Source organism: Anoplopoma fimbria, chromosome 9 (assembly GCF_027596085.1).
Source record: "Anoplopoma fimbria isolate UVic2021 breed Golden Eagle Sablefish chromosome 9, Afim_UVic_2022, whole genome shotgun sequence".
NCBI lineage: Eukaryota > Metazoa > Chordata > Actinopteri > Perciformes > Anoplopomatidae > Anoplopoma > Anoplopoma fimbria.
The window spans coordinates 25870193-25884418 of NC_072457.1; the positions used below are offsets into that span (position 1 = coordinate 25870193).

Sequence of the window (14226 nt, forward strand, 5' to 3'; positions counted from 1 at the left end):
CACAGAATGTACAATGCTTTAGCAATCCTACAATATGTTAGTACTACTGCCTAACAAGACATAATTTAAATGCTTTGTGAGTCGTAACTAATTGCTTTATTAATGGTTCATACATAATTAACTATTGCTTTATACATCAGTTATATCAAACTATTATTAAGCCAATGTTTGGGATGTGAAAAATCCCTGGCAAGTGTCCATCCTTGGTGTTTCAGCTCTTTTCAGCTACTGTGGATTCTCTACTGTTCTTTGCTGTTTTTTATTGCTCATTTGCTTATTTATAATACTTATTTTGATCTTGTTTTTATTTATTTTTTATTGACTTTGTCTCTTGTTTGCACTATCCTCTCTGCTGCTGTAATCCTGTAAATGTCCCTGCTGCGGGATTAATAAAGGATTATTTTATTTTATCTTATCTTTAGTTCATCAGTTACACTGCTGCGATTGACCTCTGACCGCCTGGACAATTGCTGTTGTGTATCAGTAACAAAATAAAAGTTTGGACACACCTTCTCATTCAACTACTTTGAAGAATCTAAAATATAAAACATATTCTGGTTTGTTGAGCATTTGTTTGTTTACCACATAATTCCATATGTGTTCCTTCATAGTTTGGATGTCTTCAATATTAATCTACAATGTAGAAAAAAATAAAAATAAAGAAAAACCTTTGAATGAGAAGGTGACTTCTGGTGACTAGCAGTTCTCTTGAATACCTATGTTGAACACACTTATTGTAAGTCACATTTGGATAAAAGCGTCTGCTAAATGACTGTAATGTAATGCAATGTAAAAGGTGTGTCCAAACTTTTGACTGGTACTGTATTTTTCAATTTACTAATCTCTTTTGTTGATGCAATCAGATATTTAATCAATTGCCTGAGACATTTCACTTCCTATTTATCCCCACCTTACTGCCTCTATATCACAAGTGTTGTCAGTGGTGTCATTTATTTAACCCTCCTGGATTACAATAACAGGGATATTCATTCATAGATGGTGTTGTTTTGCTCAGTGTGTGGTTCATTATTCCCAGAAAAAGGAGGCGAGCCTGGATCCCTCTGCGTCCACTGGAAGAAGCTGCAGCCACGTGACCGCGCACGTCACCAGCGTAATGGCGGCCTCCTGCTCTGTGGATTAAACACACGGTCCACAGCTGCTACAGGGAGCGTTTCGTTTGTTGTGACTCGAGAACCACGTGGACAAGACCAAACCACCGGGTGTGTATTCAGCTTTTCACCGGCTGCACGGTGCTGTGGGGGACGGGGGGGGGCTTTAACGGGGGGCACAAGGCGAGGACAGAGAGATGTGTGGGCTATTGTTGGTTATCAAAGAGGAAAGAAACGCGTTTATTTCGAGAGAAAGCAGTCAGGAAACGAGCCCGACGTCCCCGTGTCGTGCTACCGGCACACCCGTGTGACATGAGAATAAGTGAATGAATTAACGCGTGTGTGTTGTGGTTGGCCTGTTGATAACGGGGATGCTTTGTGAATAATTTTTTTTTTAAAAGTGTCCCTTCCCCTTCAACCAAAGCTCCGTGTTTACGTCTCAGCACCACCAGCAGCTGTTCGTTAGCTGTCGCAGCTAACGTTAGCAGATTAGATATGGGACGCTGATGATTCATAAAGCCTGCTTGTAAACAACAATCGCATGCGGAGGGTGCAGCCAATGGGAGAGCTCATCGGTGAAGCGTACTGCAACCTGATTGGTCAGCTCCTAGAAGGGTTTTTTTACACCAAGTTGTATCGATGAAGCATACTGCAACCTGATTGGTCAGCTCCTAGAAGGTTTTTTTACACCAAGTTGTATCGATGAAGCATACTGCAACCTGATTGGTCAGCTCCTAGAAGGTCAGCTTTTTACACCAAGTTTTTACACCAAGATTTGTAGGTTCTTTTTACACCAAGTTGTATCGATGAAGCATACTGCAACCTGATTGGTCAGCTCCTAGAAGGTTTTTTTACACCAAGTTGTATCGATGAAGCATACTGCAACCTGATTGGTCAGCTCCTAGAAGGTTCTTTTTACACCAAGTTGTATCGATGAAGCATACTGCAACCTGATTGGTCAGCTCCTAGAAGGTTCTTTTTACACCAAGTTGTATCGATGAAGCATACTGCAACCTGATTGGTCAGCTCCTAGAAGGTTCTTTTTACACCAAGTTGTATCGATGAAGCATACTGCAACCTGATTGGTCAGCTCCTAGAAGGTTTTTTTTACACCAAGTTGTATGATGAAGCATACTGCAACCTGATTGGTCAGCTCCTAGAATGGTTTTTTTACACCAAGTTGTATGATGAAGCATACTGCAACCTGATTGGTCAGCTCCTAGAAGGTTCTTTTTACACCAAGTTGTATCGATGAAGCATACTGCAACCTGATTGGTCAGCTCCTAGAAGGGTTTTTTACACCAAGTTGTATCGATGAAGCATACTGCAACCTGATTGGTCAGCTCCTAGAAGGGTTCAAGTTTTTTGTATCGATGAAGCATACTGCAACCTGATTGGTCAGCTCCTGTTTTTTTACACCAAACCTGCAACCTGATTGGTCAGCTCCTAGAAGGTTCTTTTTACACCAAGTTGTATCGATGAAGCATACTGCAACCTGATTGGTCAGCTCCTAGAAGGGTTTTTTACACCAAGTTGTATCGCCCTACAGGGAATGTGAATGGTAGAAGTGAATTCCCCACTGCACAAGTGCACGCTATTTTAGTGCTATTCTTTTAATGTTTAACTTATGTGACATTTGCCCAATCAACGTGTTTACAGCAGGTTAAAGATCCAGGTGTGGACTGTGACTTTGAGCTCCACGATAATAGTCAGATAACGATAGGCTTCAGTCAGTCACTGTCCTGCTCCAGTCACCTGAAATCAACATGACTTCCCAAAAGTCAGGTAATCTGTGGATAATTAGTGAAGGCTTGAGTAACAATAGACGAGGAAACGTCACCGTGTTTGTTGTTTAAAGTGTAGTTTTGTGTATTTTCTTTAGATTGAACTGATTATTTTCCCATCATACATGCCTACGTAGTTTTCTGCACTAGTTTTCTGCTTTCGTGCAGCATTTATCTTGACTTTTTACCTCTCCGTACACGATAAGGGAATTCTAGCTCTGTTTTGAAAAGGTTTGGTAACAAATTGTGTCCGTGTGTCATGTTCTTTCTCAATTCAGACTTGGCCATGTCTCCAAAGATCACTGGAGAGCTGCTCAGGCAGCTTCGCCAGGCGATGAAGAATTGTAAATACTTCTCTGAGCCCCTACAGGCTTACATCGTCCCTTCTGGTGATGCACACCAGGTAAGTGAGATCACAAACATGCCATACATATGCTACGTATACTACCTTTATACGCAGCAAAGGTGGTATTTTAAATGCCTGACTGGTTGATGGCCACTTCCCACTGATTGTTAATGAACCTGACTCTCTCTCTCTCTCTCTCTCTCACTGTCTTTGTCTCTCTGCCCCCATTTCTTTCAGAGTGAATACATTGCACCGTGTGACTGCAGACGCGAGTTTATCTGTGGATTTAATGGCTCTGCAGGTATGTTTTGCTTGTGTGTGTGAGTGGCAATGTAACAAACAGACAATGCCATAACTAAAATTAAATTTCCACTGTGGATAAACCTAGGGCAGTGTGCAAAATGAACTTTTATTCTGTGATCTAATCAGGTCAAACCACCCAGATCCTGATGCATTGTCCTATGTTCAATTGTATTTGTACAATACTATTTGACACACCAGTTTTTTATGATGTTAGTGGAGGTGTACTTTCAGGTAAGGTGGCCTACTTTGGGATAAATCACAATGGGGGCCGCTTGTAAAAAAAGAGAAGAAGAGCTCATTCATTCCCACACTGTTTGTTCCCTGCTGTAATTTCAGAGGCATATCTGTGTATTTCGCTGACACATGAGACGTGTAATAGACTAATCATAGTAATAGATTAGGGTGTCACCATACAAGGGTCGGTTTTCTTGCATACTTCTGTTGTACAAACCAGATCCAACAAAGCATCTTTGACTAAAAAGGTCCAATCCGCTTTGTGTGTTGTGATGTGCAGGTACAGCCATCGTCACAGAGCAGCACGCCGCCATGTGGACTGATGGGCGATATTTCCTCCAGGCCAGTCAGCAGATGGACAACAACTGGACCCTTATGAAGATGGGTAATATGGCCCTTCTTAATGTTTCTGCTGTACATGATGAAAATATTATAGTAATGTAATGTAATCTATAAACACAAACCCTGATCGATAACCTTATTTCTGTTCTCATTTTAAGAGTTGTGGTTATTTTTGACTACTTGAAGCTTGGGATTTGAACTACAGATTCTATATTGTAGTCAGTTTTTATACCCAACACAAACCCAAAGTGCCCTTCAAACTGTTATAAAGCACTGATGATAAGGAATGGATCACAGCCAGACTGTAAGATGGAATGTTTTGACCTAATTTGAGAATGAAAAACAAGGAAGGTTGTCCTAATAATGTCTACCCTGGCTTTTTAAGTCAAAAATAAATCTTCAAATATGCTGCATGTGAAATACTGGTATGCCTTTTCCGTTTGTTATTTTATAATCGTTTCCAGGACTGAAGGAGACACCCTCTCAGGAGGACTGGTTGATCAGCATTCTGCCAGAAAACTCCAGAGTGGGAGTAGATCCTTGGATCATCGCTGCTGGTAGGCCGCAGTACAACTTTCCTCTCAGCGCAGTGGATCAACAGAATTACACTATCACAATCAGAGCTGTATGAACACTGTGCTCTTCCCATAATACTTAAAATCGTACATTTTGAGCACAGAGAGCACTTCATTTTGAATCTCCATTTGGGAAATGAACTTCTGTCACCCTTAATGACCAGCAGGCATATTGTAGAGACTTGGGGTACAATGTGGGTCCAGTATTTCAGCCCAGTCTGATTTACAGAGAGAATAACGTGCTCACATTAAACAATTTCTTCATAAGCTTTCAGATAGATACTCTCGTGCTGTGATTTTTCCACTGTTAACACATGTTAAAAACTTCTGATGTTATCTTTCAGATCAGTGGAAGAACATGTCCAGGGCGCTGACCAGTGCAGGCCACTCTCTGGTGGCAGTGCAGGATAACCTGATCGATGTGGTCTGGATGGACCGCCCAGAAAGACCCAGCACACAGCTCCGCACCTTGGGCTTAGATTACACCGGTAAGTGCCATCACCATTTACTACCAATTTTTATGACATACTTGGTTATTTTACATGAGCTAACTAGAGATACAGAGAACATCCAGTAATATGATGTGTTTAAGGCTTTTACTTTTCTTATCTTTTGATTCCGAAAAAGACAAAACACAGGTATGAGACTAGATACACAGGGTTTTCAGGAAAATAAATGTCCTGTCTGTGACTTCCCTCCTTTTAGGCATTTCCTGGCAAGACAAGATCGCAGCACTGCGAGCCAAGATGACGAAGAGGAAAGTCACCTGGTTCGTTGCCACAGCGTTGGATGAGATTGCATGTACGGATCTTTTTTTTTTTGTCGACTTTATGTACAATTTAGGAAAATCAGACTCAAACATCTTCAGTGTGGAGATATTTAAGTAAAGTTTATTTACCAGGAACATCAGAATTGAACTAATGTACAGTACAGCATTCACTCTTGAAAATCTCTTTGATACACGATCACGATCCAAGGCCCCAGGGGGTCACAGGTGTCCCTCTAGATGCCTGTCTGAGCACCTCGTTCATCGTGCCTAATGAGCTCTTGTTTCTGATTGTCTGGTCTGAGGGTTTGTGTTAATTAGACCGATGCTGATTTTGATTGTCATCAGGTAGCATTCGGAACAAGAGGGTTTCAATGGGCATTCAATCTCAGGGGATTCGCTGGGGCATCCACAAAGGATGAGGGAAAGTCCAATCATAACTTTGATATTGAACACCAAACAAATAGCAGTGAGATCCATGCAGTGTTTTAACTGTATTATAAGGTGACTATACTGTTTATTGACACTGTCACTGTCATTATGGGCTGAAAGAATTTATTTCTTAAATTTGACCAAATGCTATAAAAATGTAATGTTCTGTTCTTTCCTTATCTCAGGGCTTTTTAACCTACGTGGTGCAGACATCGAGTACAACCCTGTTTTCTTTGCCTATGCCATCGTGGGAATGAATACAATAAGGTGATGGAATATAACAATGCAGCATCATATTGGCAACACCAGTGCTCTGTTAATTACCTTAATGCTACTGAATAGATGGTAACTTATTGGTCGATATTTCTTCAACTATAATAACACATTGAACTTTCCCTTCCTCTCTGCAGGCTTTTTGTGGACCTAAAGCGTCTTTCTGATCCCACATTGAGAGAACACCTGCAGCTGGACTCCCCCAGCAAGCCTGAGCTGAGCGTCCGTACGTTTCCGTACGAGTCGGTCTACACGGAGCTCCAGGCCATCTGCGCCGCACTCGGCCCCAAGGACAAAGTGTGGATCTGTGACAAGGCCAGTTGTGCTCTCACACAGGTCATCCCCAAGGTGAGAGAGCACCCTAGAGATAGGTGGATTGTGTCTCGAGTGTGTTTTCCCTCGTTTGAAAGGGGCCACCCTCCCAAGTGTCATCGGCCTACTTATACTATACGTTCTCACTTACAACATACAATGCATTTTTTCTGATGAGAGGACAGAAACGCATGATTTCTTGGACCTCCTTGTGCCAGGGTTATTATTGGGTACAACATTTTCAAACAAGAAATACTACAAATCCCACTCTGAATGTGGCGCATCATTAGACATATTCTGTTGTCTATCAACAGCTGATTATTTAACCATTTGTCAAGGCATTTTGGGGTCCAGCATAATTCTCTTTGCTTTGACAGGTGGCCCAATACTTTGCTTGGAATATTTGTAATATAGACATTGGAACCCATAATACAATTTCATATATTCTAAGGTAACACCAGCTACTTTTTTAACTGTAAATGTTTCCTCTTAATGTGTTCCAGGCCAACAGGTCTCCGATCCCCTACACCCCACTCTGCCTCGCCAAGGCAGTGAAGAACACAACTGAAATTCAAGGCATGAAAGTGGCCCATGTAAGAACCTCTGGACCGCCCTAAATCTGTGGTGTACATCATTTAAGTAAAGGATTCATGACTTCTTCACCTCCAGAGAAAATGTATTACATCTTCTGTTTTTTCTCCCCCAAAAGATCAAGGATGCTGTGGCCCTTTGTGAACTCTTTGCTTGGTTGGAAAAGGAGGTATTTTTTTTTTAAAATATATTTTTAGATCCATAGGAGAAACGTTTCCTCTGAACGTTAAAGAAAATGAATCATGGATTTGATATCTTGAATAAATTGATAGGCTAACAACATGTGGTTTTGTAATGTTATATTGACCCATAAGCCTCAACTTTGTTGGCATCTTATCTTAAACACTTTTTGTACAGAGGAAGCATCTGTTTTTTGGATATTAGTGATATAATGATAAAGCAACTGTTTGAATAATTACCATTTTCTCACATTAATGATTGATTGATTCGGAAAATTACAATATCTGTTATTTTGAACAATACACCAAAACCTACCAATAATATATTCATAAATTCTAGGAAACGAATCTTCAATGCTTACTGGAAAGTCCCCGATTGTTATTTGTGGGAAACTGGTCTTCAGTTTTAGGTCCTTGTGTAACTTGGCGTTCAGTAGAATTGTAAAATGTGCGAGTGTCCTTTTTAAGCTTTCCATCCGCATAACTGGGTGCTGCGGTTATTGTTTATAGATTCCAAAAGGCACTGTGACAGAGATCTCTTCTGCCGATAAGGCCGAAGAATTACGCAGGTGTGTTTTTATGTTTTTATACCCATGGATGTTTTGCATATTTGTATTGAGAAATGTTTGAAACTATCATGATAGTGGCTACTCTGGAGGTATAGCTCCCTCTGCTGGACATGGATGTGTAGTAAAATGTCTACTGAAAGCCTTGAAATGAACGTGCTTTGTTCAATTGTAACATGTTTTATTCTCTGTGTGCTGAAGATATCATAAACAATATGGATATTCAATTTTCTGTAATCAAAATGTGTGCAAGTTCCCACTCAGTCTATTTTGTCTTTTTTCAGTCAACAGAAAGATTTTGTTGGCCTCAGTTTCCCCACAATTTCCAGCGTCGGCCCCAACGGAGCAATCATACATTACAGGTCAGTTGGCTTATGAAACAGACCCAGGTGTATTTGATTTGTGTAACTTTATCTGATATTTGCTTTTTATTAAAAGTTGTAGTTCTTTAATAACTAAGCCTTTATTTTGTCTTTTTCCTTTAGACCGCTGCCTGAAACCAACAGAACCCTCTCCGTGAACGAAGTTTACCTGATCGACTCTGGAGCTCAATATGTGTAAACGAGATAAATATTATTCACATCAACTGCAATTAGCCTAACCAGCCATGCCATGACTTGTATCCTCACCTCCATGGCCGTTAATGCTAAGAACATTAATGACATAGGAGCAGCTGTGAGTTTTTGTGCCTCACACGCATACATCTGCATTTCTATTCTTTGGCAGTGATGGAACCACAGACGTCACACGCACCATGCACTTTGGGACGCCTTCAGCTTTCGAGAAGGTACATTTATTTATTTGCTAGTGAACTGTTTTCATTGTCAAAATAATTCTTATCTCATGTTGGAGTTTAGTTTTTTGACTAAAAGCTATTTGAGTTGTTCTTATTTGCAACACGTAAAAGCAAAAGCATTTTATGCATAAGCTGAATTTAGTTTGTGTTGTGTGCTCCCTCTCTTTCCTCTAGGAATGCTTCACCTATGTACTGAAAGGCCACATAGCTGTCAGTGCTGCTGTTTTCCCCAATGGAACGAAAGGTGTGGTCCTCTTATCTGAAGTCAATGTTACCTTACACTGTAAACAATGTAACCGTATGTTCAACATACACAAACAGTGACAGTTCAGATGATTCATTGATACAGTGTAATCTATCTGTCTTTTGTTGAATAAAGATCTCTCATTGTTAGACAAAAAACAAGTCAACAGTAAACATCTGGTCGCTCAGGAATAGTGCAGGCATGCTTTTAATCCGTTACTAGTAAACGGGTTAAATGTTTGCCATCATTTATCACATGGAGAGGAAATGTTAACTTACTCGTACAATTGTGCGTTCATTTTCCATCATGCACTGGACAGAGGACAGGGGAGCATCCTGGACAGTGCCAACACATAGAAAGACCCATTTAATTTCACATTTGGGCAAATGTTTTTATATATTTATGACTTTTTAAATGTATAACTTTAAGGTATGATCTCCCGCTCTAATCCTGCGTTCCCTCTTCAGGCCACCTGTTGGATTCCTTTGCCCGTGCGGCTCTGTGGGAGTCCGGGCTGGACTACCTTCACGGTACGGGCCACGGCGTGGGCTGCTTCCTCAACGTCCACGAGGGGCCATGCGGCATCAGCTACAAGACCTTCGCTGACGAACCTCTGGAGGCCGGCATGATCGTCAGTGACGGTATGGCAGGGAGTGCTTTTGGTTTAGCCATTGAATATTACAGTAGCAGGGCTCTATATTGTCTTTTAATTAATAATGTCAAGTTTAGTTTTTTGTCATGCTGGAAACCTCCGCAGAAGTTAAAAGCACCTTGACACAAACCTAAATTATTTCACCTTTTATGTTTTTAACTTTCCCCTCAATTCTTTCGTTCTTCTAGAACCTGGCTACTATGAAGATGGATCTTTTGGCATTCGTATTGAAAATGTCGTCCTTGTTGTCACAACCAAAGTAGGTCCTTCAACTAAGAGCAATCTGGCTCTGACAGTCTGATTAGATTTTCAAGTGGTTGATATAATCAGGTGAGTGTGATGATTAGAGGAGGGAGACCATGCCAGCACACACAGAATAAACAAAACACAGAGAGAGAGAGAGAGAGAATGACCATGAAACACTAGTGAAAGACATTATTCTCATTAAGGTGTTCTTTACTATGTTTGATTATAGCATAAGTTTTAATGATAAGGAAAATCTGTATTTTTAATGTTTTCTTGTCTGTGTGTTCAGTACAACTACAGAAACAGAGGTAGTCTGACATTTGAGCCCCTCACTCTGGTTCCTATCCAAGTCAAGATGATGAGCACAGAGCTGCTCACTCAGAAGGAGGTAAGGGATATACAGTAGGATTATGTTTAATATTTCAAATAATCAAATTCACCCATTAAAAGATTGTCTCAAAACATTTTATTGGTGAAAACTTAAAAAGAGCAAAACTTTTGTACACCAGTAGGACGACGGGTGCGTAGGAGAATACCTACGGTAGACTATATAGAACAAAAAAACTCCTGCACACTGTCTTCTTCACTTGCATATAGATATATTTAATTACAATTATTGTTTCGGTACACAGACCTTCATCATTGGTGAAATTTTAAAATACAACAAAATAATCAAATGTAATTGACACATAGAAACAATTTCAAATCACGATCTATGCACTTGTGCTTGTTAACATTACCACCCATTTCCATTACATTATGAACTACCTAACCACAGTCTGCTCAAGGTTTTCACAGCCCCTCTTCTCTGTCCTGCAGCGCGACTGGGTGAACGAGTACAACAGGAAGTGCCGGGACGTGATTGGAGCAGAGATGGAGAGGCAAGGCAGGAAGGAGGGACTGGAGTGGCTGATCAGAGAGACCCAGCCAATCGTCTGAGGACGGACTCCTCTGCGATCCGATCCTTTTTGCCCAGGAGTGCTGTGCGATCAATCGCTCAGCATTGATAATCGTTTGTATTTTTCTCATCTTTCTCGGTGTCTCACACTCGGCTTCTTTTGTAAAGCACATTGTATCAGCAGTTTTATTAAAGATCATTAAAAAAAAATCAAGAAATAACTTTTATGTGTCTTCTACTTTGTGTCTCTAACATAATGAGCTTTCAATCACTATCCCTAACATGCATTTACAAAATAAATCCACAATGACAACTTTAGCCATATGAATGATCATTAGGCCTCTATATAACTAGTAGAATAATCCTGTATTTACATTTTGCTCCTTCAAAATTACAGGCACCCTGATGGGTTTTTTGTTTACATTCAGTGTTTCTGACCAAAATGCAGTCATTGAGGCCTCACAAACATGAATGCATTTTCTGCTTTCTAAAACATCTGCAGTGCCATTTTCTTTTAGAATATTTAAAATCCTGCACTTTTTACATCCACGTTTGCTTTCTTCTCATCCTCTGCTTCTGCTGGCACGTTGCTGTTAACTGTCAGTCAGTGGAGCAGCTGTAGCCATGGCAGTAATGTGGATCCCGTTTTCGTGTGCTCACGACAAAACTTAGGGACTCACTCATAAAAAAACAATGCTCCATAGCACTACCAGTGGTGGAAAAACTCCACAGGTACCTGCCTCTATCTTTTAGGAACAGAAAACAATTTCTAGACTTTCAGTTGCATGGATAAATATCAGACACGCATTCTTGTTTGCTCTTTCATCCACCCATATTTTTTTGCATGTAATCTGTTAACACACTTTTAATCTTGGCTGTAGATACAGATTAGAACAAAGATTTTACAGCTGCAGAACCAGTGAACCCAGATGCAGACAAAGAGCAGAGTGAGATACGACGTTAAGGATACTGATATGAAAGACTGGCTGGGGGAGTTATGGATCTGGTGTGCTGAGAGGACTAGCAGGGAGGTATTTAACGTTTTGATCTGACGATGTGGAGATGGCAGAACAGACTATTTGAAGAGGCGTGACTCCGGCACACCTGCTACAATCAAACACACACCTGCAGTGAGAGAGACAGAGAGCCGCCCTCAGGTTAGTCAGGCCCTGGAGATGACCTCCATATATAACCAAAGAATGGCCAAAATTGAAGCAGCAGTGGAGACATCCTGAACTACTGAAAGTACTTAGTGTGGACCAAGCTTTCAAATCCTACATTTCCCATGATGCAAGTTTATAGCTTGTCAAGTTCCTTACCTGGTTAACACCCACCTCTTTCTAACGTCATACCCCAGTCTATAACGCAGGCTTTCTGTTATAAATTCATAGTCTTCAAACCTTTGATCAGATAACCCTGACGACATCACTATGACATCATCAGGGTTATTTCCTAGACTCATTTGTAGAATGGATGGAGTGCCTTTTTTAATGGCCTGTACATGGGGACATATCTGCAGAGTCAAAGCTCAGACCTTTCAGGGTTGCGATGCATTCAGACCACCTCCTCCCTCCAAACCTCACAGTGAAACTCTTCACCACCTTCTAGAGCTGCATGTAAAATATAGGAGGGTCCAGGGTGACGCCACTGTTGGGATCCTTGGCGTACTCCTGAAACGACAGCGGCAGCGTCACTGCAGTTTGCTCATCAGTTACCCGTGGGGTTTTAGCGGCCCACTCCTCCTCTTCCTCCGTCAGTCCTACAGGCAGCGGGTTACTGTAGATGTAGTAGATCCTGGAGTTGTCCTTGGCCGCCTCTGGTTTCCTGAAGAAGGACAGAGGGTTGATGAAGCTGGTGGACCTCTTCACTGCTTTGACCGCCACGGGACCCGCCGTCTCGCCTCGGGTCACTGCACTCTCATACACATGGGCTCTCTTTGACTGCCTGGTGGGGAAGATGACACTGATTGCACTAATGACTCTAATGCAAATTAACGTAATGCCTTGTGCTCTATTTTAATTTACAATATGCTTTAAAGACCAACACTCAGCAGAAGGATACAGGTACACTCAATATTAAAATGTCAATGATGGAACTGTCCTATGTTCTATTTAATTAGGGGCTGCACCTACATAGGAACTTCCATGTATCCTAGTAAAGGTGATAATTATAAAGTATCAAAGCACATCTGATATCTGATCCTCACCTGGTTCGGTTGTAGCAGACGGAGATGCAGTACAGGCCGGTGATAGTGAGGATACATAAGGCCAGGGCAATGATGACAATGTTAAACACTTTGAACTCTGAGTAGAAGAAAGAAGAAAAAAAAAAAGAGTTTCACTTAAAAGAGTAAAAAGGAAGCAGCATTCATTCAGTTAAACTCTAATGTGACAGTGCTCTGAAGTTAAACAGAAGTGATATAAGAGAGTACAACACACCAAACAGAGCTGTATTCGTCTCCTGGTCCTGCAGTCCCAAAGCGTCCGTGCTGTTTAGATGGAGGCTGTCTGCCGTCATCGCTCCGTCCTGTTGGGCTCCACTCATGATGCTGCCATCGGAATCCAAAACATGGACTGAAGGCTGAGCTTCAAGCCTCTTCTCGCTGTTTTCAATAGAAACCCCGGCCCATGTGACCAAAACAGCTCAATTCAGTCGCCGTGGAGACACCCCCTCTTTTGTCTAAGCCCTCAGTTCAAGTTGGACACCCCATCTTCTCCCTCCCCCCTACTCCCCTTGTTTACTGTTCATTATGCTGCTCAGCGTTTTGGGGGGACACCGAGGGGAGGGAGATGTTGTGCCTTTTATACTGTTTGCAACGAGCTCTGAGTGCTGACCCAAAACCAGAAAGTTTGCATGAGTTCAGGTTGCAAAGACCACCACTGAAATGTGAAGATCCATTACATTGAAAAGATCTTCAAATCACAGTTAACTTTGAATATGTTGTCTTGAAAGCAATCTGATGTTAGATGATGCATTACTAAGTAGAATGACAGAGATCTTGCTGTATTCCATACTTAGTTTACACATATAACGTTATGTGCCACAGGCTGTCATATTACATTACATAACAGTCATTTAGCAGACGCTTTTATCCAAAGCGACTTACAGTCAGTAGTATATTACATATCATTCACCCATTCACACACTGATGACAGGCTACCATGCAAGGTGCCACCATCAGACTCTAACTAACATTCATGCAACATCCAGTCCACACCGATGGCAAGCCTTCGGGAGCAACTTGGGGTTAAGTGTCTTGCCCAAGGACACATCGACTGCCGAAGCCGGGTATCGAACCACCGACCCTCTGATTGGAGAACTACCTTGCTCTCCACTCCGCCACATATATTTCCTAAAACATCTGTATCAAATAAGGGCTTCAACTACGACTGTTTGCATCATCAATATATCCGATGAAATAAATATATATATATATATAAATTATTTATCTATGTATCTGTTTAGTCTCTAAAATGTCTGAAAATTGTGAAAAAGTCCATCTTTTGACATATTTAAATAGTATAATAATCTGTGTTTCGGGGACAGGAGTACAGGAAAACCAGGACCAGGTCTTCAGG

At 41.3% G+C, this 14226-nt stretch overlaps 1 protein-coding gene across 1 annotated transcript; it reads left to right on the plus strand.

Moving 5' to 3' along the window:
- Window positions 1-1087: 1087 nt before the first annotated feature.
- xpnpep1 (X-prolyl aminopeptidase (aminopeptidase P) 1, soluble) lies at window positions 1088-10869 on the plus strand. Its single transcript, XM_054604261.1, has 20 exons — window positions 1088-1220; window positions 3172-3296; window positions 3477-3540; window positions 4057-4161; window positions 4583-4675; window positions 5038-5181; window positions 5399-5494; window positions 6077-6158; window positions 6302-6512; window positions 6980-7069; window positions 7186-7236; window positions 7757-7815; window positions 8097-8174; window positions 8298-8369; window positions 8539-8599; window positions 8783-8852; window positions 9320-9493; window positions 9693-9763; window positions 10040-10138; window positions 10570-10869. The coding sequence occupies exons 2-20, from the start codon at window positions 3180-3182 to the stop codon at window positions 10687-10689; spliced, it is 1857 nt and encodes a 618-aa protein (XP_054460236.1). The 5' UTR covers window positions 1088-1220; window positions 3172-3179; the 3' UTR covers window positions 10690-10869.
- The last annotated feature ends 3357 nt before the right edge of the window (window positions 10870-14226 follow it).